We start from the raw sequence: 22,699 nt of genomic DNA, 5'->3' as shown, positions 1-22,699 counted from the left end.
CTTCTTAGCAATGTCCTTATGTGCTCCATTACACTGTTTTTTTTTTTTTTTTTTTAATTGTTTCATCTGAAGTTTTTAACTTTCAGTCACGCTTCCTATTTTGAACAGGAAGATACGATTTCTTGAAGAAGTCCATAATTCAAAAAGTGAATGTTAAAAGACATCTCGAGACGTTCATGCTAACCGGATAACATCTTTCACTGTTAATGACCACAAGGACGTGTCTTTCGCTGAGCGAGTGCTATTAAAAAAATCGCCAGAAATGAGCCCCATGGAGGAAGCAGATTAATGAAGGCGATGATTTGGAAAAGACGGGCATGGTGTCGCGCTGCCCTATCCGTCTCTGTTCTGACAACCTTTTCCACTCTGCTCTTTTTCGGGTTACATCTATCTCGCTGCTATGTTCTCCTCTATTGTGGCCGAGTTCGGTCAGAACAGATAAGAGCCTATTTTTTCCCCACTAAAGGTTTCTGGGGAGACTGCACTTTCTTTTTTTATTTCCGATTGATTCAAAAGGAGGCTGGCAGTAACAGATGGCTGTGTGCTCGCTCCATATTGGTTATATTAACCCTTGAAACCTGAGTCAAGTCCCAAGCACTTTCACTTCCTGTATTAGTGTAAAGACTGCACTACAGTGCACTGTGTGTTGTGTAAAAGACATTACGCCGAATATCCATGGCATTTTTAAGTGGAACAGTTATGGATGTATCAATCCCACATTTTATATATTTGTTTGCATTTGTGAGTTTTCAAGTAAAAGCTTGGGATTTAGTGGTGTAGCTAAATAAGCATCTTCATTACATTCAGATCTGTGGTTATAAAAAAACAAATCCAAACTTATTGACCAGATTAAAGAATTCGACAGCACTTTAACCAAATCTGACTTATTTCTGGGGAAAGGTGCCGAGTGGGTGGATGATCTGGTGTTTGTGTAGAACTTTTGAGGAACAGGATTGATCATGTGACTGAGTTTGTAGTTTATTTGGCTGAGGATTCTGGGAAATGGAGTGTGTGTGTTGTCATGGCATAAATTGTGTTATGTTTAGTAGCATATCAGTGAACAAAGCCAGACGCTCTTTCCATTTAACTTTATTGGATAAACTGTTTGTTAATACATTAAAATCTTGTGGAAAAAAAAAAAAAAAAATCAAGCGAGGAAAAATCCTGCATTTATGCATATATTTATTGTCATGTGGCTGGAATTTCATCAGCAGCAGAAAGAGGAGAGCTGAGCTGAGGAGGAGACCAGAATAATTTAGTTTCATTCAGGAAATAAAAATCTGTTTCACATTTGATGGGACACTATGGCATTAAAAAGGCAGTTTCCTGCACCATTATGTAATTCCTCTCTTCATTCTGTGTTGTCATCTTTAGTATGTTTGTCACCATGGAAACGAACAGAAACTGACGGATTATTAATCAGTCGTTTGTTCGGACTGATTCTGTTTCTGTCACCTAAAGCAAGAGATAAATGTACATAAATCGCTTCATACATGAAACTCTTGTATAAAGAAAACATATCAGTTGGAAAAAAACAAAACATGGAAGATGTTAAACAAAATGTTAATCCCATTCTAAAAGCGGCTGTTTGCCTCAATTTTCTCTCTAAACTGAAGCCCTACTTAACATCCTCCACTGCTGTATCGGTTGCAGGAAATGAGGCGTCTGTCAGATTGAGGCTTTTTTTTTTTTTTTCTTTTTCAAGCTGATTTGGGGCTCGTGTAAATTATCTGACTGTAACTGTCTCGGCAGAGCAACGTCCTCCATGCAGAGACGACCGCAGTAACTGCTGTTGTTATCTAAGAGAAACACATTGGAGCTGTTGTGTTGATGTTCAACGCAGAGATCCATGCTTGCGCTCCCCGACCCCCCACCCCTCCGCTTACACATCTTAAAAACAACATTAAACAGAAAAGCACATATTTTATTCATCTTGCGTCCCAGTCGCTGCTTTTACAATGGCTCCCTACCGGCAACACGAAACGTCGCAGTACACAGTGTGCGGGAAAAACAGATCCTCACTCACAAAAGGGAAAACCACGTCGCTTCTTTTGAAACGCGCCACACACTTGACCTCTACAATGCTTTATAGTGCAACCGAACCACGAAATAAGTAAGTAGTAGCACACTGAAGCGTTAAAGGTCCATGCTGCCTGTGAACCAGTGGCGAAGCTTAAAAGAAAAAAAGGAAATGGTTAAGAAGGTTTATGACCCGAGCTGACCCTCATAATGACGGTACAGCTGAGGCAGAACTTTCTTCAAGTGCTCTCCTCTTCTTTTTTAAAGCAGTGCGTCCTTTCACTCCGTCGTTACACACTCCTTGTGTTCACGTCTCTCTCTCTATCTTTCTCTGGAGCCGGACGTGAGCACTCGCGTCTTGAGGTTACAGACGGATCACATTCACGTCTTTCTGTCACTGATTGTAGTCTGGTTGCGTCTCGCTCGGGCTCTGGGCCAAACTTTTCGAATGGATCTTGCTGATCTCCTCGAGGGCACTGGCCAGCGAATCCAGGTCTCCAGAGGCCTGGTGCTGAGCCTCCCACAGGCTGAGGATGACCCCGGATGGGCTGCGCTGCTGAGCGAAATACGACAGGTTCCTGAGGAAGAGGATAAAATGCCAATAGGTGTGATTGAATGGAGACACCAGCAACTAGATATGTATATAGGATTACTGTTTCATGTTGGAACAAAAAATTGTTCATTTGTTTTCCAGCTGAAACTTCTGTCGAGCTGCTGTTACTGAAAATGAATCACCTTCGGACCAATCAGAATCAAGAAACAAACAACACTGTGTTATAATACTATTGTATGTTTATTATTTAGTTCTAACTGTATGTCAGAGTTAAAATGCTGCAGTCTTTGGCTCCACTCATGTGCCTTTATTCCCAGCATCTTTTTTTCTGCTGAGCCAATTATCACTCTATGCTCTGATAAGAGAGACTAAGAGGGAAAACCAGCACTTTTACAACAAATGAGTGCTTTGGATTTATTTCTAATGAATCAAATATCATCTTGTTCAGAATTACACGTATTTACAGTCAGTTTAAGGGCTTGCATTAATCTTGTGCTCATTTTCACAGCCACTTGATGGCAGTGTTTCAACACGTTCGTTTGTGTAAACCTCAAACAACGGGCAGTTATTTGCTCCGAGTAGTAAATTATCTGAGAAGCCCTCAGCGTTCATGAAATAATAACATTCCTTAATAAAGCTGAACAACGATGGTGCCTAAAACATCAGATGCTTCCCTTCTTGTGAAATGACATGCTTAGCATGCATAAGTTATTAAATATTGCAGAACATGCATAATGTATAACGTATATGCCATTACAGCATGATTATTTAAAGAGCGTGGTGTCGTATCATAGCATAGCATGCGTCAGCGTTAAGTGGAAGAACTGAAGGCGAAATGGAGATATGTAGTGGTTTATTTAAAAAAAAAAAAGTTACAGTAACTTGTCACTCTGAGCAACTTAAGCTGAAGAAAGTCTGCGTCTTTGGGCAAGGCTTTTACCTCTGAATGTTGAGTTTCTGAGCAAGGAGCTGCCAGTCCTTGCCCTTGGTGTTGGCAGTGTCAAAGGTGGCGCAGATGCGCTGCCGAATGGACGGAGGGATTTTGAAGGCTTTAGCGCCCGTCTGGGAGGTGACCGTGCAGTCGGTCTGCATAAAAAATGGGAGCGTCTCCTTCTCCTTCTGGAAAAACGTCAAAAGGCAAGCATGCAGCAAATCAGCTGAACTCAAAATACACAAATGTCATGACTCATGTATTGTGAAAGTTTTTTTTTTTTGTGACCAGGTTCACGAAACAAGAACTGACCTCCTCTACACAGGTGTAGACCTGCAGGATCTGCTCGTGACCTTTGACCTGGCGCACGCTGATCTTGCAGGAGAGCTGCGAGGTGCCGACGTTGAAGCGCTCCAGAGAGAAGGCACAGTGCAGAGGCTGCTGGTTACTGCTCCATACCTGCGAGAAGGAGAACTCCTGCAACACAAATGTGGAGAACAGACATGGGGAAAGAGATATAGAGAAAGAAAGGGAAAAGAGGATAGAGCAAAAAGAGAGAGAGAGGGGAACAAATTTAAAGAGATGGAGAAAGAAAAATAGAAAAAAAGACAGATGAAAATGCAGGTAGAGAAGGAAAGTAATGCAGATGTATAGAGAGATGAAAATAGGGGAGAAAGATGAAGAGAGAAGAGACACAGTGTTCAGTTATGTGAGTAAAGTCACTGAGTCAGCACTGCTACTCTGCTAAAGGAGCTGTATTTGAGATGCTCAGGACAAAACCAGGCTCTGACCCAAATTCTTGTTAATTCCAGCAGTCAGGTCGCTCTCAGGTTAAGCCCCGCGCCCAGTACGTGAGCACTGGAGAGCAACGTCAGCTTTGGTGTCGAATTAATTTCAGCAATGAGGCACAAGAGCAGCAAGTGCCCTTGACTTCCCGCAACCCCCCCGTAAGAAGAGGGTGTTATTCATGAAGGGACAGGAGAGGTGCATGATGGGACTGTAGTCTAGAGACTAACCTTTTCACTTCCCACTGAAAAACTTTTGTCAAGCGGTCAAACTTCCAGGTCTGTTTCAGATCTAATTCTTCGATCAGCTTCTCTCTCATTCTCTCCGAACCCTAATCCATCACACATCCTCAGAGCTGATTTCAGATCAGTGGAAAAAGGAGGGGTGTTAAGCTGAAGGAGATGGAGCGAAAGATTAAATCCAGCCTAGTGGAACCCTAACACACCTGACTCGACTCGTCTGCTAATTAACAAGTCTTCATGATGTTAACACTGTTTAAAAGGGATTTAAATTTATAGTAGTGTCTGCTAAGATGATGGCCGGAAAAAGAGCCGAATCCATTTCCTGAAAAAAATGATTCTCATTGTGCAGACGATAGATGTCGTATAAAACACTCTGGAACATGGTATTATTGAAAACTTCAGATCAGTAACTTCACATTAGTTGATCGATTTCCCATAGCAAGTGTTTTATTCCTTAATTAATATCCACAGAAAAACTATGTTACAAAATGAACAAATATGTATATTTTTTCTCCCATGATATAATTTATCCATGACAGCTAGCAACCCTGAAAGGCCCGAGGGCTAACCCTCAGTTCCCCTGACACATAATGCTAACTATCTTGTTCTAGATACATCTTATAACAAATGCCTGCAATTAACTAGCATTGTTCTGAGTGATAGAGAGAAGGTCATTCTTCCCACACATGTTTCATCTTAGGAATCTCAGGAGATCAACAGCCAAGTAGCAGATTCTTTTCTACATAAAGCAGGACAATGGTAAATATCTGCAGTACTTCTGCAGCAAGACACTGTTCTTGTGGAATGTATGAGATAAACCTAATAAAGGTCCTCACCTGACAGGTGCTAAAGGGTTTGATGCTCCACGGGAACTGGGGCAGATCCTGGATGGAGATCTGTAGATTGTTGGTGTTCCCTTTAAACAGAAGCGTCTTCGGTTCCTCCAGGAGCAAGCCATGTCTGTTGCTCTCTGCAGTCACCACTCCCTACGGCAAGGCATAAAAAAGCATTCAACTATATAAAGAGCTTCAACTTATAGCTCTCCTTATGCAACTCTCAAGGGTTCTTTAGCTGATTGCCACAACCTTTAAAGGTTTCCCCGAAGGCTCAAACCGAAGATTTAATAAAACGTCTGGACTGGTGTTATATTGAACATGTCTGCTCCTTGCTAGTTCTGTATCATTTCTACCGTAGAGTAGGAAAATTCCAGGAACCTCTGTGAGTGATTCAACCAGGTGTTGTCATGAAACTTGCAAAGATCACATGTCGGAGGTGTGATTTAATGTGAAACCACAGAGATGAAGGTGGTGAAGAATGGCAGTGATAATGAGATGTCAGAGATGCTCTGCTCTAGTTTGTTAAAGCGAGCTTCTTTACTCTCAATGAGTCTCTCCAGACTTTTTGACCTGAGGAGTCCCTTTGTTGGACATGGGACAGCAACTGAAAAGGATTTTTTTGGGTAGAAACTTCACCTGAGTGGGGTAGTTAGATCGATTTAACCTTTTCTATAGATCATGAATGACTAGAAATCTTTATTCTCCATTTCTGATTTAATAACTCAGATGTTACTCCTTCATTTAACTGGCAACAGCAGGTTTGACATACGTTTCGATGACGAAATTAAAAAGAGAACAGTACACAAGTGAGTGAATTAATCAGCATGAACAGATATCAGAGTGAAGAGGTGACAATGAGGCTGTGTTTAGCACCATGAGTGACTTTTAACTCAGGTGATGAGACAGAAACTGGTGAGAACTCATTTTCTGATGTAAAATGATAATTCTTTACAATGTGTCAGTAATGTTTTGCTTTCATAAGAATTGGTTAGAAATGTCAGAATTCTACCTTTCCACCACACATATTCATAAAGCTTTAAACTCCCTTTAAAGTCACCATGACCTATTACTACAAGACATTTCACAATCGAATAAAAATGAAATGGATGTAGGTTCAGATCCTAGGACAGGAAGTGAGTGTGCTGGTTTATCTTATGTAAAGCCTAAACATTACACTCTTAATAAACACAATTAAATCTACGGTGCTGTAACCATCATTACATCCCACATGTAAAAGTGCTTAAAAAAAAAGAATAAAAAAAATACATAATCAGAAATAACAGTACTGTAGTGTGTGAGTCACAGATTTTATGGTTGACGGTTCAGTGGGGGAAAAAAAACCTGGCATCAGCATATCCACTTTTAGAAAGAGTTGGAATCCTCTGAGAATCTTCGCGTTTCCCGGCTCAGATGAAAAATGGCGATGGCGATGCAAAAACAGAGCAAAACACAAACCAGTATACACACAAACACACAGATGCTTACAAAAAAAACAGAATCAGTGTGAACCTTAGAAAAATAAATTGAATTTAAATTGATTAACGGCTGCCTTGCTTTCAGGTGTAGCACTGTTCATCTGTCATAACTGCTTTGTGTCTCACTGGCTTTCTCAGATGTGTGTGTGTGGGTGTGTGTGTGTGTGTGTGAGTGGGGTAACAGCATCTATTCTGAGCATTTGCAATCTCACCCTGCTTACTGATAGCAGTGTGAGCACTCATGCAGCACTACACTGATTGATGCTGACGTGTGTGTGTGTGTGTGTGTGTGTGTGTGTGCAACAGCAACATTGACAGCAACACGAAAACACAACCTGTAATCAAGCAGTGTGACATCATCTCTTTACTGAAAACAAAACTTGTGGTTTGCTTTTTGTCACCTTTCGTTTTTTTTAACCACATCACACTTTCCGAACGAAACCTGATGCAGGTATTTAAAAATGTGATTGTAACATTCCCCAGCACACACTGTACTTAATTATGTCCCAACCTGCAATAAGAAGAAGACTTCTGCTAATCCACTGTACCATCCATCCACCTAATGTACTCAGAGATGCGGAGAACAGTGAAACTCCACACACACACACACACACACATACAATAACCCAAAATCATGGTTAAATTCTGGATCCTGGAGCTGTGAGGCGGCAGTGCTACCTGCTGTAACACAAAAGTATAAGACTTATCTCAAATGGAAGTGGATAGAGAGCAAAGAAGGAGTGGGATCAGAGACATCAGCTTGAAAGGAAGTCCTGGAACATGTGACTTAAGCAAGAGATGATATGAGTAGGGTACGATAGATCAGTAGAGTATGATGGTGGGATTTCTAGCTTTGCACTAGACTGAGTGACTGATCCTGAAAGATATGGCTCCATTTTAGTGCACACTAGGTCTGGATTTATATCCTACAATATCAAATGCACAAACATAAGACCTCAGTGTGAAGGAAAGAAGAGTGTATGTTGAGGAACTTGGGAGCCTCAGTAATGGGCAGAACTTTATCTGTTCTGCCAGATGTTTTTGTATAAAGTGACTTTCGGGTCTTGCTGGAGGGCCTGGCAGTGCCATGCTAGCTCTTAGAACTTTCTGAACCCTTTAGAGCTAGCATTATCCTCTTACTGTAAGCCCTCTCTGCTCTAGTCCTCCGAAGTCTAGATGGCATTTTGGATTATATCTGGATTTGCTGCACCATTATCCGTTGCCTATTTGAAATAAACGGATTACTCAGCCACAAATAACTTCTTTCACACGGGAAACACTCAACCACCAGCAGCTCATGAACACATCTTCAATCTCCACTGACTCAACTCATTTCTTCTCCATTAGCCACCTGCAGCTGAGCACCTGTGAGCTCTAATTAATAGATAATTAATATATTCCTATCACACTCCAAACAATGCTAACAAGAAATGTTCAATATATCACCTTATTAAAAAAACGACTGCCAAGATGCTATTTTTGCAGTCTAAATGATAATACTGGAGACCACAGACAAATCCTTATTCCATTTATTACCTTTCCAAACTAGACTGGTTTGCATAACCAGCTTTATTTGATTTAGAAAGAAGTGTTAATCGAAGGCAGGTGGCTGTAATCTGCGGTCCTTGAGGTGTAAAGTATATGACAACAAAAGTGAAAAAAAGCGACAGCAAATTCTGAAACAAAACTAAAATCCTAGCAGCAAAAGAAGCAAAAAAATATATAAACACCTACATCTAAAGCAAACACATGACAGAAAAAACAAAAACCTGACAACAAAATCAAAAACATGCCCGCTAAACCAAGCACGACAGATATACACTTCTGCGGTTTTGTTTTTGCTCTCGCATTTTCTGATGTGTGTTCAGCTTCAGTGTTTTGCAGTTACAGGTCAAGCTTACTGCTCATTAGCCTGCATGAGCGTATAAACCTCCTGCCCTCATGACTTTTTTTTTTTTTGTTGTGTTGTACAGGATCCCAGTCCTTTAGTCTCAACCAGATGACCTGTGAAGTTTTCAGGCAATCTTTTAAAAAATATTAATAGTTAATATCCTAACTGTATCTGTTCATTCTGAATTATACATTCATATTCAGTTACGTCCTTAACACACACAAACACACACACTGACATACAGAAACTCAGTGACCCTCTTCATTTCCTGGCTTGTTAACACAGCAAGTCTGCTCCTCTAAGCGATGAGTCATGAGGTCGAATGGTTTAGATGTCGTGAGTCCAAACATCATCATGGACAAGATGTGTGTGTGTGTGTGTGTCTGTGAGAGCTCATTTGCCTGTGGTTATGGTAGCCGGTACCAGACGTGATGGTTCCAGCATCTCAGACACAGCTGCCCTTCTGGGGTTTTCACACACTTCAGTCTCTGGGGTGTACTGACAATGGTGTAATAAACAACACTAAACGTCGAGCATTGGACCGTGTGGGCGAAAAACAGAGTGTTAATGAGAGAGGTCAGAGATGGATAGACTCATTCCAGCTAACAGACAGGAGACAAATAGTCCGATTAAAAAAAAAAAAAAAAAAAAAAAAAAAATGGTTCAGCGCTACATCTCTCAGACCTGAACATGTACTGAACTCTAATTGCTGAATTTTTAATGCTGCTGTCTTATAAACACTGCCAGAATGTAGGTTTCTGTTTTCTTTACTGATGAGCAAATGGCATGGATAGGAGGTAGTTAGCGAGGTAGTTAATTCCTCAAAATTGAACGAGTGTGAGCCACATGGATTTATTCATCTTAACTTGTACAAGGCATTAATCAAACAGTTGCTGAAATAGATCTTATTAAATCCTCTCAAAACAAGTCAATTGTTTGGACTCACTCAAACTAGCATGAAAAATTTCTCTTGCAGATGCAGATAAGGGTCATGACACGAACAACACAAATCCATGCCTCCGTCGTGCCATGTGTCTGCTGATAGTGTAACCATGTAGGAAAATAACAGGCTATGCCACACAACAATCGAGCATCATTTGAACGCTAAAGTGTTTGGGACTATGTACATCCCTTTATGCTACTTAACACCAATTGACCATCATTTGACTGCCACAGTGTCAGAGACCGTGTGTATCCCTTTATAGGCTGTGAACACGTTTTAAATGGATTTTACCAGCAGCATCACATCACAAGCTGATCTACAAATAACGTCAGTTTACTATAATGACCTGCAATCTGCAGATGTCGAACCAATGGTGGCACCTTTGGGGAACTGTAGAGTGGATGGTTCAGACTTTTATGATCTGTAGGAATTGTCTGAGCATGAACCAACATCCACAACCAAGCTGTCTAGCACCTTGGTGCATATGACCATGCTAGGAAAATTTTAGGCCTGTTTTGCAAAGTATATTGCATGTACACTATATTGCCAAAATAGGAATTCAGGTGTTGTTTTTCAGGGGTTGGGCTTGGCCCCTTAGTTCCAGTGAAAGAAACTCTTACTGCCTTAGCATACCAAGACATTTTGGACAATTTCGTGCTCCCAACTGTGTGTAAACAATTTGGGGATGGCCCCTTCCTGTTCCAACATGACTGTGTACCAGGGCATAAATCAAGGTCCATAAAGACATGGATGAGTGAGTTTGGTGTGGAGGAAGCTTGCACAGTGTCCTGACCTCAACCCGATAGAACACCTTTGGGATGAATTACAGCGGAGACTGCGAGCATACCTACAGGCTAGCATTGTGCAATGCACTGAAAAAGGAAATTCTCAAGAAATACAATGTATACTATGAATTCTGAGTGTTTCTGAAGAGATTATAAAAATGTGTACTATTTCTGAGACAAAAAAAGATATAAACCAAAAATGAATTGTATTATTAAGCTTAGTTTACTTGGTGCATCCATCATATAATGACTACATTAATGTAAACCTGAATCGCCTCGAAGCCAAAGCTAGTCAGAGCTGCAGTTATAGCAGAATCAACACTTTCTAACCAATCACTTTTGCTCTCAGCATTAAGTTGATGGAACTAATAGTGATTCATCCAGAAAATAACGGTCCATTGGTCCTGTACATGGTTTCAAATTCTGAACTCCAGCCATCTGAAACTCAGTGATGCATTGACTGGATTATGAATTCATAAAGTGACTCAATCAGAGCGGTATGATTATGTACTTGTAGGTTGCTTCCGACACAAACATTGCAGCGACATAATGCATTTCATCTGTGTTTATTTATTTGTTGGTGTAGACACTATGGACCAACTCTGAGAAGAGACAGAATTTAATCTACAGGTACACACAACTTTACTAAATGACAGATAAACGAGGGATGGTGTGACAACGCAATTTGAATACATTTGTGACACACTCCTTGTGAAGAAGCATCATTTGGCAGGAAGGACTTCGGTTTCATCTGACAGACTCTTATGAAAGTAGGTGTTCCGTAACAAACACAGAGTCTAGACGCTAGCCTGCAGTCAATCACCGGTGCACTAATTAGAGGAGGCGGAAGAAATCCGGCTATTGCAGGAAGATGTAAATTGTGTCCCAGGAGTGAGGCTGTATGTTTTGGAGCTGGAAGAGAGATAGTGACTTGAACACCAAGCTCCACCCCACAAGCATCTTAACGTATCTTTACTGATTGATTATTATTTTTATTCCATCAACAACACTCACAGTAATGAAGCCACAACTCAGTGGCAGTTTAGACAAGCTGTTGCACTTTAGGAGAAGATTACATACAAAGACAAATTTGAATAAGGACATGAGTGGAATTAAAATTGTAAATGGCCAACTCTGTTCTCAGCAAAATAGCTGCATGAATTTAGTCCTAAATGCATTTGGAGGCTCTGCAATGCTTCATTTATTTTATCCATTTAAAAACATTCCTTTCATAAGAATTCACATTGTGTCCACACACACACACACACACACACACACACACATTGTGTTAACCATACAACTCAACAGAATAGTCATGAGCATATTTCTATCTCCTTACACTCCATATTTTCAAAAAGGATAATCTCATACCGTATAACACTAGCTGCAATACAGAACGAATGAATAAATTATTTAACACTGGAAGCTGCTAGAATATTTATTTTAAATCGGCTTGTTTGCAGAAGGTTGAAATAGTTTATCTATAACCATTTGAGATTTCCCCATTATGGAATTCCTGTACACTCACACCTCGCCACACCACTAACGTACAACACTGTGTGCAATCTGTAGCCGTTATGATACTCGAATACACAACTGTGGTACTGACCTGAAAGGCGTGAGGCGTGTCGTCGACGCAGTACACTCGCAGACTGTAGCTCATAGAGGAGTGTGAGCTGCCGAACACGGCTACCTTCAGCCTCTTGGTGGCGCCGTCGCTCAGCGGTTCACCTACGAGGGCGTACGAGCCCGGCTCACTCAGCAGCAGGTGGCACCTTCCGGAGTCCAGGAGGCAGTAGCAGGAAGTTGAATCGTCATCTGCCGACATCACTTCCTGGATGGAGAAGAAAGAAGTTTTTAGCGCAGGCGTGTAAAGACACCACCAGTGGTATGTATCAATGTTTACTGCACCAATTCAGCTAACTGCATGATCTATGTATAAAATACTAGCACTTGTAATTATACTCAAGGAGAATGTAGTAGATTACTTTTAATATGCTAGCTAATCGTACCTGAAATGAAGTAGACCAGTTTTGATGTACTATCATATCTGTGTGTACTTGAGAAGTTCTCTACCACTGAAATAACAGAATTTCATGAGGACTACTTGAAGATAAGTACACTATCTTATGATCAATCTACTACCATTTCTAAGCATACTGAAAGAAACAAACTAGCTTGTGTGTGATTTTACAGTATATTATATTTAATCTGCTAGTGTTTTTAAATATGCTTGAAGAGAATTACACTGAAGTACTAGTATTCCTAAGTATACTACTGAAATAATTACACCTTTGATATGCTTACCATTTTAATTATACATGAATTGTACCAGTTCACTTTTGATATACTTGCATTTTTAAATAGACTCAAAGCAAAGTACACTAGTTTATAATTATATGCATTTAATGTACTTATATTGTACTTCTAATGTTTTGGGGTAAAGTAAAAATACTACTAGGATGAATTAAACCCCACCTCTAATTTAATGCTACCACTTCTTTAATCATCTTACATTCTCTGCTAGCTTGCACAGCTGCTTATGAAGCGACGGCGGTTATGCGTGTGTAAAATGACTGCTGGCGCAAAGACGTTAATTCTGACGTGCACTGAAAGGAATTTATTGTGTCCATCTGCTGAGATGCCTCCTTCTATTTTTCCTGTTTAAATACGAAAGCTTTGTCCAGCTGCTATACACAGCAGGAGCTACAATCGCTTTGTAAGAACGAATTGTTTCACCAAAGCCAAGGTCATGTCTCTAAAGAACAACAGGGCCGCGCTGTCTAGCCAGAGCTGAGTACATACAGTATGTATGTACATACAGCAATATAGCTTCTTTTCAATATTGTCTCTGAGTCTGAATCCAGACTACAAGTGTACAGTGGTGTGAGGACAAAAGACCCGAGCCGGGATGAAAAAATAATTGTGAACGGCGGTGAAGAACAAGCTGTTTATGGAGGTGAACTGACACCACTGCCGGCTCTCTGCGCCTTACCAGAGGAGGTCATTGATTCGTTCTCACTACGCTGACGTTGACGGATCCATGGCTGGCGCTAAAGCTTTCACTTTCAGTGAGGCGAAAAAGTCAATTTGCTTCTAAAACTGGAATGTTTGTTAGATCGCTGCTGAGGATTGATGCAACGTGCTGAAACAATTTCAGATCTTAAATCAAAAAAAAAGAAAGAAAAAAGAAGCACAAACACAGCTGAACAATTTCCCAAGAACCAAGAAATAAGGTACATACACATATGATATAAAAACTCACACCCCTAATTAAAATGGTGATTTTTTTTGTTGCTGTTGCCCAAGTTAAATCCTTTTTTTTTTTTTTAACATTTTCCACCCTTGGTGTGAAATTACAACATATAAAAATGAAGTGGAAAAACAATCAGAAAAGTTCTTAGGGGGGGAAAGGAAAAATAAAACACTTAGTAACACAATAACTTAGTTGCATAAGTGTGCACACCACTAAACTAATTCTTTGTTGAAACACCTTTTGATTTTATTACACCACTGTGTTTTTTGGAAAGAGTCTGTCAGGATGGCACATCTCGACTTAGCAATATTTTCTTGCAAAAACATTCTAGATCTATTGGAAGAGCATCCCCTGTGCTTCAGTCTGCTTCAGGTCACCCTACAGATTTTTTGTGTGATTCAGGCCTGCGCTCTGGTTAGCTCATTCAGCAACATTGATCTCCTATTGATGAATCCATTCCTTTGTTAATTTGGATGTATACTTGGGCCATTGTCATGCTGAAAGGTGAAATTTCTTGAAAAGGTAAAGAGTCCAAGTTCTGGCTAAAGAAAAGCAGCCCTAAAGCATGGCGTTAAAGTAGGGTAGTTTTTTTTGCACCACACACACATGGTTTGGGGTGATTTAGTTGAGCTTGAATGTTGTTTGTAAGAAAGGGCTAAATTTTGGAGGGATGTCATGTTCTTGGTTTTGGAAATTCTTTTATACCCCTCTTCTGATACCTACATGCCTGCAGCAGTTGGATGAAACCAAGCAGATGTAAAGAAAATCCTAGAGAAGCAGCTGATCATTATTTGGTGTTAATTATTTAAATTATTTCATTGATGATTATTTTGATCATGAGTTGAATGTGACTGCTCTCTGAACACAGCCATAACCCCAATTATAAAAGGGTATATCCAAATTTAGGCAACCAGGTTACAGGTAATACTTTTGTATTTATTTTTTTCAGATTTTCCACAATAATGTTTTTGATAGGTTTCACACACATATATATATATATATATATATATCTCTATATATATATATATATATATATATATATATATATATATATATATATATATATATATATATATATAGAGAGAGAGAGAGAGAGAGAGAGAGAGAGAGAGAGAGAGAGAGAGAGAGAGAGAGAGAGAGAGAGATAGATAGATAGATAGATAGATAGATATAGACATATGTATGTAGCAGAGGTGTGAGACCTTGTTAAGCGTTCGATTTAGCAACGACTGAGTGACCAGTTCAGGAGTGACACCCTCTACAGGGTTCTCTCTCAGATTGCTTCAAGTCGCCAATATTTTCAGCTCGTTTTCCCCGGTGGTGTCGGATCGATAGCAGCACACGTGTTTGATGGCCCTTTGGCCCGGAGGTCTTCTCTATTTGACAGTTCTTTTGGCCTCCCTGTTATTACATGGGAAAATTGTTTTGTTTTTGTTGTTTCCTGTACTGCTTTCTCACACGTCAACACCTTGTTCTCTGCTTGCTGCATTCAGAAAGCTTCAGCTTTTTTCCCTTTCCATGCAAGCCTCTCACAGCAGGGTAGAATAGTTAAACCTTAACAGTAGAGATTTACTGTAAGAGTTCTGCTATTATCTATGAATATACAACATCGGAACCATGCCACTACAATCAGACTTGAACATGTACAAATATGAATATTCATGATTTTAATTGGATTTTGGAAAAGATTAGATTGAATTAGAAGTGTGGGTTTGTCTATGTTTAAGCCATTTCAGATGCATTGTGCAGTTTAAGTTAAAGTTAACAAATGATCGTGAATACTAGTGTCAAGGTCCACACTGGTTTTATATTGAGTATTATAATTAAGTAGGGGTAAGATTTTAGGTTTGCTGCACAATCTCTGAGATAAATTCTCTGATTAAATTCAAACTAAATTCTCTTTTACTAGTTAATCACCTACTTAGTTTCTTAACTTACTTTAGTTCTGATTATTTTTTAGAGCTGTCTTTTTAGACTATAGATCTGAATATACATAGATTGTAAAATTCACTTGCAACTTTAGAGTTACATTCTCTAAAGAGTTTATAGACACATGTTTTCCAAGTAGTTTGGAGATAAATAAGTTCTCTGACTAGTCTGGTGCCCAGTTCCCAGACTGGTTCAAAGCTATTCTGCTAGTTGTGTTTAATTAGAGCAGTTAGAGAACTTGGATTTGATTCCCACCAGTAAATTCCCTCCACTTCTCTTGTGCCCTTGTGAAATGACCCTAACTTTCTCCCTGCTCTGGCTTCTGTAAGACACATTGGCTTCACATTACATAACAGACCCTCTATCTCCATTTCGCTTCATCTACTTGACAGGAAACAAGCTCTCTGCTTTGTGAACTGGAGATGTACACACATTTCTTTTTGCAGTGTTTTTTAAAGATAACCTGAACCTTGCACGGCGCGAGAGGAGGGATGATAAATCAAAGACAGCCACTCCGCTCGCCAATCTGAATTTCAAATGAAGCCGAGGTCGAGAAAGGAGAGAGGGGAAGACGCCTCGTACCTCCCACTCGTCGTCCTTCGTTTTCTTCTTTAGGCGAACGTTCCAGTTCTCGCCGATGACCTCGGCACAGTGGGCTATCGTCATGGCAACAGGGGAGGTCAGGCTCAGGCCTGGGGGGCCGTACGTGACCTCTGGCCCCAGCAGGATTTCGCATCTCTCTAATGATGGTGCGCTGCAGATAGGAAAAATGACAAAGCAAAGTTTTAACAAAGACAAAAAAACCAACATTCTGTAAAGCCAAGGTTCAGCATTGTTAAAATTCCCCCAAGAACCTCATTATGTTCACTGAAAAGAAAAGTGCTAATAATGCCCAGTGTTTGTAAATCTGAGACGAAACACTAGTGTTAGTGGCTTCCCCGTGTGCTCTATGTCTATCAGGAGGTTCATCAAGCAGAGAAATGTTTTTGATCATCTACTTCTATTAATCTCTTTACACTGCAAACGATGAATGTTAATATAAAACATAATCTGGGTCACTGCAGCATCCTTTGCTAAACAGTGTGCCGAACCAGAGGGTTAGAAACAGCATTAACGTTCAAATTTTGCAGACGACTTTACAATTTCACATCCTCCCATCTGGCTGGATTTAACAATCAGGTAACATAAAACAAATCAAACGTGCACCGGCAGGACTGTGCGAACAAACCGCATGATCCTGCACAAACAATTACCCCAACTGCCAAGTTAGCAGTCTTGGAAATCATTAAAGGAAGCATGTTTTTGCCGAGAGGCCCATAATTCTGCAGAAAGCAGAAAAAAGGGGAAAAAAAAGAAAGAGAAGCTGCCGATTCTCGAAGGGCACCTGGGAGCAAGTCATTTACTGGCTGCTGCATATTCATAAGACTCTGTGTATAATTTCCAGCCTATTATCATCACTTTCCGTCTTTTCCTTGTGATGGTGCATGAAATATGACACAAAGCCCGTTAAGGATGAGTTAACGAAAGGCTCATGTCTGTCATGAAAGTTCGGGACAAAGTGGGAGGAGATCGCGTAGTATTCTTAGTAAAAAAAAAAAAAAAAAAAAAAAAAAAGGATTTTGTCTTGTTTACATTACAGTTGCTATTAATTAAAGGATGCATGAAGCAGGTTTCCAAATGGACATTTCGAAAGAGTTAGAAAGAAACAGCATGCCAAGTAATTAACTCTAGATTATTTTTCATATTTTTTTTTTAAAATATCCTCTTTGACCTCTGTTAACAAGAAACTATTTGGCAAGGCAAACACCCATTAAAATATCTGAATTTATATAATATCTTATTAGCCCTAACTTTCTAACTTTTCTAGGTTGTATCTGAAGCATAAAAGGCTTTTCAGAAGTCGCTGCTGAATGTAATTCAGCGTCTCCTGAGAGGGAACAAGGACCATAACTGTCAATCAGACTATTCATCTGTGCCCACTCACTTATATTAACAATTTCATACTTCATGCATGATGGCTTCCTGAAGAAACCGTTCATTAATTCAGGTGTTTTTTTTTTTTTTTTACTCTGACTTTATTCAATCAAGAGCTCCTGAGCCTTGATGGCACTTCACATGTCCTTGTTCAATGCGACTGTCATCGCTTTAAGGACCAGAGATCCCGAGAAGAACTTGTCAGCACACTTGGATGAATGTGTGAATAACACATCCTTAAAGTAAAGCCAACATTCTGCATATTAAATATTCAATACTGTGGGCTAGAATGTTTATTCACACCTTCAAACAACCCTACAATGGATATTCAGCCATATTCACACACAAACCATGTCTTTTCTACCTGCTGGGGAGGGTGAAGGCTCCTCTGAGACACATGAAGTCAGGCAACAGCAGCATTTTGAACTGTAACACAGGGCAGTGCATCACACTTAAAGGAAATTGTAATCTGCCCTCTTCCACATACAGCAGCTTACAGAGCATACAGAGGGACCGAGACAGCCAATTTTGCTCCCTTAGCTCCTTGCCACAGATATACTGTATGTGGTGTAGTTGCGGTTTTAAAATTGTGATCTCTGGAAGATCATTGGAACCATTTCTTCATGTCTCTCTGTCTTGAAGTAAGACCTCATTCCTTATTAAAGGAATAAGGTTCCTTATTAAGGAACCTTAGGAATTATGTTCCTTATTAAAACACCAAAATGAGTCCATCTTGAGTAAATAAACTGTTTAACAAGCTTTTAAACCAAACAATCATAATTAGTGTTTAATATCTGAACCAAACCTCCTGCATCTGTAACCTGAGCCAAAATCTAGATTGTCGTATGACACCTGTGAGACAGGACGCCTAAGTGTCTAAAGCGCCTCATCATCTTTCCTCAACATGATTCTGTTCCACATTACTGTCAAGGGTCTGTTGCTCTAGCTAGCCAGGTCCGTAATGAGGTGCATTATTCAAAGTGACGGATGATTCATCCCTGCGAGACTTAACGAGGAATGAAAGGGAGCCATTAGTGGCCACGCTGCTCCTGACGGGGTCTCGGATTTAATGGATATCTGATAGAGTGGAGGTGCGAGTTTTAATACCGCAAACAACCTCTCAAATACTGATACATATGTTTAATATTGCTACGGCTAATGACTTGACTCGTGGGTTTTGTAAAAATCTTGTAATGACACAGAATGCGGAGGAGCGCTCCAGAAAAATAAAAAACCAAAACAAACAGACAAGCCAATAAACAAACAGAAATAAAATGCTGACATGGGCTAAAAGCTTGGCAATAGAGTATAATCTTATTTCTGACGGGTTTAAAATATCTTGCAGGGAAGTCACCTTTCTGGTGGCAGCCGTGATCGATTGGGTTTGGTGGATTTTAATGGATTCCTATTATGCTGCAGAGAGAAGGTGCATTCGATGTGCACTATCTGACTGTGGGAGAGGAAAATTCAATTCTCCACTGTTCCCTCCTGGCCAAAGAAGGGTTGAGTGACAGCTTCATGGATGATGGCTTCAGAGGAGGGAAGAGAGAGAGACAGAAAGAGAGAGAGAGAGAGAGAGAGAGAGAGATGCTTGGTCTCACTACAGGTGAGAACAGAATCTGTTTATAGCTACAAAAAGTGACAGATCAGTGATGGGAAATGACTGGGCAAATCCCAATCCTCCAGCACCAGGCTGACAGTAAGTCTGAATCCACTACTGAACAGTTCTTATTGCAGCCTGGCTTGTCAAATGTTATCACAAAAATATAATTAGTCTGCACTAATTTAATCAAAATCACAAAGACCATTTTTTTTTCAGTACGGCTACAGAACTTGTACAGCTCCTCAGGGTCATCACTGGAGTTCATAATGGGTTTCATCCAAACGCCTTTTACAACTTTCTTGAATGCTTCTGATCTAATGTGCCTGAGTATCATTGAAAATAACGTCTTTCCAAAATCTGCTGTTTGACAACATTATCCTCCTAAATAATATTTCAATCACTTCAGCTTGGGGTTTGTTTCATTCCAGAAAGTTCCAGACACTTTTAGAACACAGTGCTGGAATGTCAACAAAATTAAATAAAGTTGAACATTGTATATTAACTTCATATTAATATCAATGATTTCTATTCATTCCTCCATCAGAAATGAATAGTTCAAGATTGAGAGTTGAAAACCGATTGGTGGCTTTAGTACCTTCAGATTACTGTTTTTGCCAAACATTTTGGAATGTGATTCGTTCTTCTGCTGTTAAAGCTCATCTGCCTCGCAGTTTTGACGTAAAGCGCATTCTGAAATGATTTTCTTCCCACCATGGTTGTAAAGAGCAGTTACTTGAATGACCAATAATAGCCATTATTGGAAATAATGGGTCACAACTCTTGCTGGAACCTGCTACAAAATACGCACAATATTAATGAATATAATAACAAAGGCAAATATTAAATAATGTTTTTTTTCCTCCAATGTTTTTCTGCCATGGCAAAGGACTGAATGTCTGATAAGGTCATACCTTCACCATTCGTGACTTTTCTACAATGCAACATCTCTCTCGTGTAATGGAAAGCTCGATCTATGTCCGCGTGCACAATGACTCGGAACACTCCCATTTTGCATCCGCTCACCGTAATTGCTTCCCATCAGCCCCTTGTTCCCTATTAAGGCTGCATACGGAGTGAGCAATGACAGCCAGGCCGGTTCTCCTTCAGCAGAGATGAGACGAGGCCGCCACGGGGTCGTTACTCTGCTTAATGCAGGAATAAAAGAACTTCATGTAGTATGAATTACGTTTTCCGCGCCAGAAACTAAGAAAGGATTTGTAGAGGAGAATGGTACAAAATTTTTTTCATCTGCTGTTCAAATTTATATGTTTGGACGAATTTTTCAAATGAAAAAAATCAGGGTCTTAACAATGACTCTGTGCTGATGCAGGCCAGATTCAGGTCCAAGGTTATGTCAGTGTTTCATCAAGTATTTCATCACGTTACACCTAGCTAGCTGCCTACTGATTAGAACAACAATAATAAAGTAGATTTATAAATTTCTCCACTCATATACACCTGTTATTAATGCTGTGTTTCATGTCTTGCTCCATAATCCTCCACAACATTGCGTCAAACTCTGCAGGTGTACATGGATTAAAGGAAATTAAAATTTAACTCGACTTAAAACCCATGTGCTGTTTAATTTCATCTGCTTTGACTTTAAAGCGTTTCGGGAGGACAGACTTCTAATTTGAGACCCGTTTTAAATATGCTTTCCCATGTGACACGCTTCAATGGCGGGAGGCGGCTGCGCTGTGTTTTGATCCTTGCTCTAAAGTCATTTAAGCCAATTAAAGGAGGGAACATGCAAAAACACACGCGCCTCCAGAAGGCACTTGTGACTCGCCTCACGAGGGCGAAGGGGGAACGATCTTCTCACAGGGCCCCCGCCGAGAGACTGCGATTTGGAGAGGAGCACACTCGCACCATCTGTTGTGTGTTTGTGATAGTGAGAATGAAGAGAATTGAGGAAGAGGAAAGCGAGATTGAAAACACAAGGTCAGGAACACAGGAGAAGAGATCTCACAACATGGATGTAGCTGTTCTAGTGTCTGTTGTTTGTTTGTCCTTGACATGACATCAATGTATGTTTTAGTGTTATGGTAACAAAACAAAATTTCTTTCTGGCCGTTTGCTTCATTCGGCAAGGACACACGAAAGTGCGAGAAAAAACAAACAAACAAAAAAGGAACTGAATTCAGCTGGTGGGTAGTCTCATGGCAAACCTTGAACCAACAGAAACCACAGTTGCTATGACATTCAGGTATATGGTTACTGCAAAAAATTCATCCAAAGTGAATGTCAGAATGATATAGTGATAAAGCGAAATATCATACAGACATTCTCACTGAACACTTAAGTACAATAAACTATAGTTCTATTTTAATTCAATTTAACACTAAACAATTCCTCTGACACAGTGCAGATTTTGATATCCAATCATGTACTGGTTAATCCAATCGTTAGAAAACTACACTTTATCGCAATATTATGTCATCATATCATTTTATCCAGTCCTACATTCAGCTGCCAGGGATTTTGGAATATAGCCGTATTTCACTGCCAGAAAAATGACAAAATGACAATTGTTTAACCACAAAACAACAGTTTTAGTTGTGTTTACATTAAAAGCTGTGGGGGAAAAAAAATCATGAAGAAGGGCAAATTTCATGAAAGCCATGAAACCCCCAATCAACCTCATTCTGACCACTTTTGTTTTCCATAATCTGGGCCACTTCTGACCCTTTTCGTTTCCCACTTGCTATGTGAGCATTATTTTCTTCTGTCGACTGGTTACACCTTTTCCTTTCCACACTTTTCTAAAGTAATTAACTGCTTGGCGGTCTTCTCTGGCACGAAACAATTCAGATGACTTCTTCTTCGCCACCCTGCACATATTCCAAGTTAATTAAAACCTGGAATTTTGCCATTGCTTCATCTCTAACTAAAGAGAAGGATGCAGCGGTGTTTCAGCTATATAGTTCACCCGGCTCTCTCTCCTCATCATTTGTGCACTTTTCTAAAATGCTAAGCCTCCAAAGCATGCTAATATCACTGTCAATGCCACACACTCGCCATCTTGTGCATCGAAAAAACTAGCTGCAGTGAAGAATTTGGAAGGTATTTGGAATTAAACATGCGTACTGTATGCATAGGTTACCTTAAGATGAACCTGAACATATTGCACTACTACACAGCAACGAAAGTAATATTGAGTACATCGTATAAAAACCACAGGAAGAGTTAAAAAAAGGAAAAAAAGAAAAGTACAGAATGTTTAGTGGGATATTTTCTTTCACCTGGAGTCTCCTTGATCGATGAGCATGTACATTTCCCAGGACGTGTCCTCGGCGATCGCCCCATGGGACACCAGCAGACTGACTCCTGCACAAACAACACACCAGACATCTGCCGTCAGCTCGAGCTTCAGAAAAGCCATCGGAAAACTTTGGGTGAATATGTAACCGATCACATGGGAATGGAAATGCGTTTCATTCCTGCGTCAAGCTTCCGGTAATAACACTGAATAAATG

At 40.0% G+C, this 22,699-nt stretch overlaps 1 protein-coding gene and 1 long non-coding RNA gene across 4 annotated transcripts in view; one reads left to right on the top strand and one right to left on the bottom strand.

Moving 5' to 3' along the window:
* Positions 1-1,073: 1,073 nt before the first annotated feature.
* unc5db (unc-5 netrin receptor Db) overlaps positions 1,074-22,699 on the bottom strand; it is a 141,000-nt gene continuing 119,374 nt past the window's right edge. For both annotated transcript variants that reach the window (XM_058375278.1, XM_058375279.1), the window contains 7 exons: positions 22,466-22,550; positions 16,229-16,400; positions 12,071-12,295; positions 5,368-5,517; positions 3,816-3,980; positions 3,513-3,691; positions 1,074-2,597 (listed from right to left, as the gene is read on the bottom strand). In XM_058375278.1, coding sequence (XP_058231261.1) covers positions 2,414-2,597; positions 3,513-3,691; positions 3,816-3,980; positions 5,368-5,517; positions 12,071-12,295; positions 16,229-16,400; positions 22,466-22,550 — 1,160 coding nt within the window. In that variant the 3' untranslated portion in view covers positions 1,074-2,413. The remainder of the gene's footprint in view (positions 2,598-3,512; positions 3,692-3,815; positions 3,981-5,367; positions 5,518-12,070; positions 12,296-16,228; positions 16,401-22,465; positions 22,551-22,699) is intronic.
* LOC131343528 (uncharacterized) overlaps positions 12,267-22,699 on the top strand; it is a 28,944-nt gene continuing 18,511 nt past the window's right edge. The window contains exons 1-2 of one of the 2 annotated variants that reach the window (XR_009203147.1): positions 12,267-12,349; positions 22,505-22,679. This is a non-coding gene — a long non-coding RNA (uncharacterized LOC131343528). Of the gene's footprint in view, positions 12,350-19,233; positions 22,680-22,699 lie in introns of those variants that run through there. The other variant, XR_009203146.1, reaches the window with a different exon arrangement.

The sequence above is a fragment of the Hemibagrus wyckioides genome, linkage group LG22, assembly GCF_019097595.1.
Source record: "Hemibagrus wyckioides isolate EC202008001 linkage group LG22, SWU_Hwy_1.0, whole genome shotgun sequence".
Taxonomy (NCBI): domain Eukaryota; kingdom Metazoa; phylum Chordata; class Actinopteri; order Siluriformes; family Bagridae; genus Hemibagrus; species Hemibagrus wyckioides.
The sequence above is the reverse complement of the archived record's forward strand: the minus strand, read 5'-3'. Positions and strand labels throughout refer to the sequence as shown.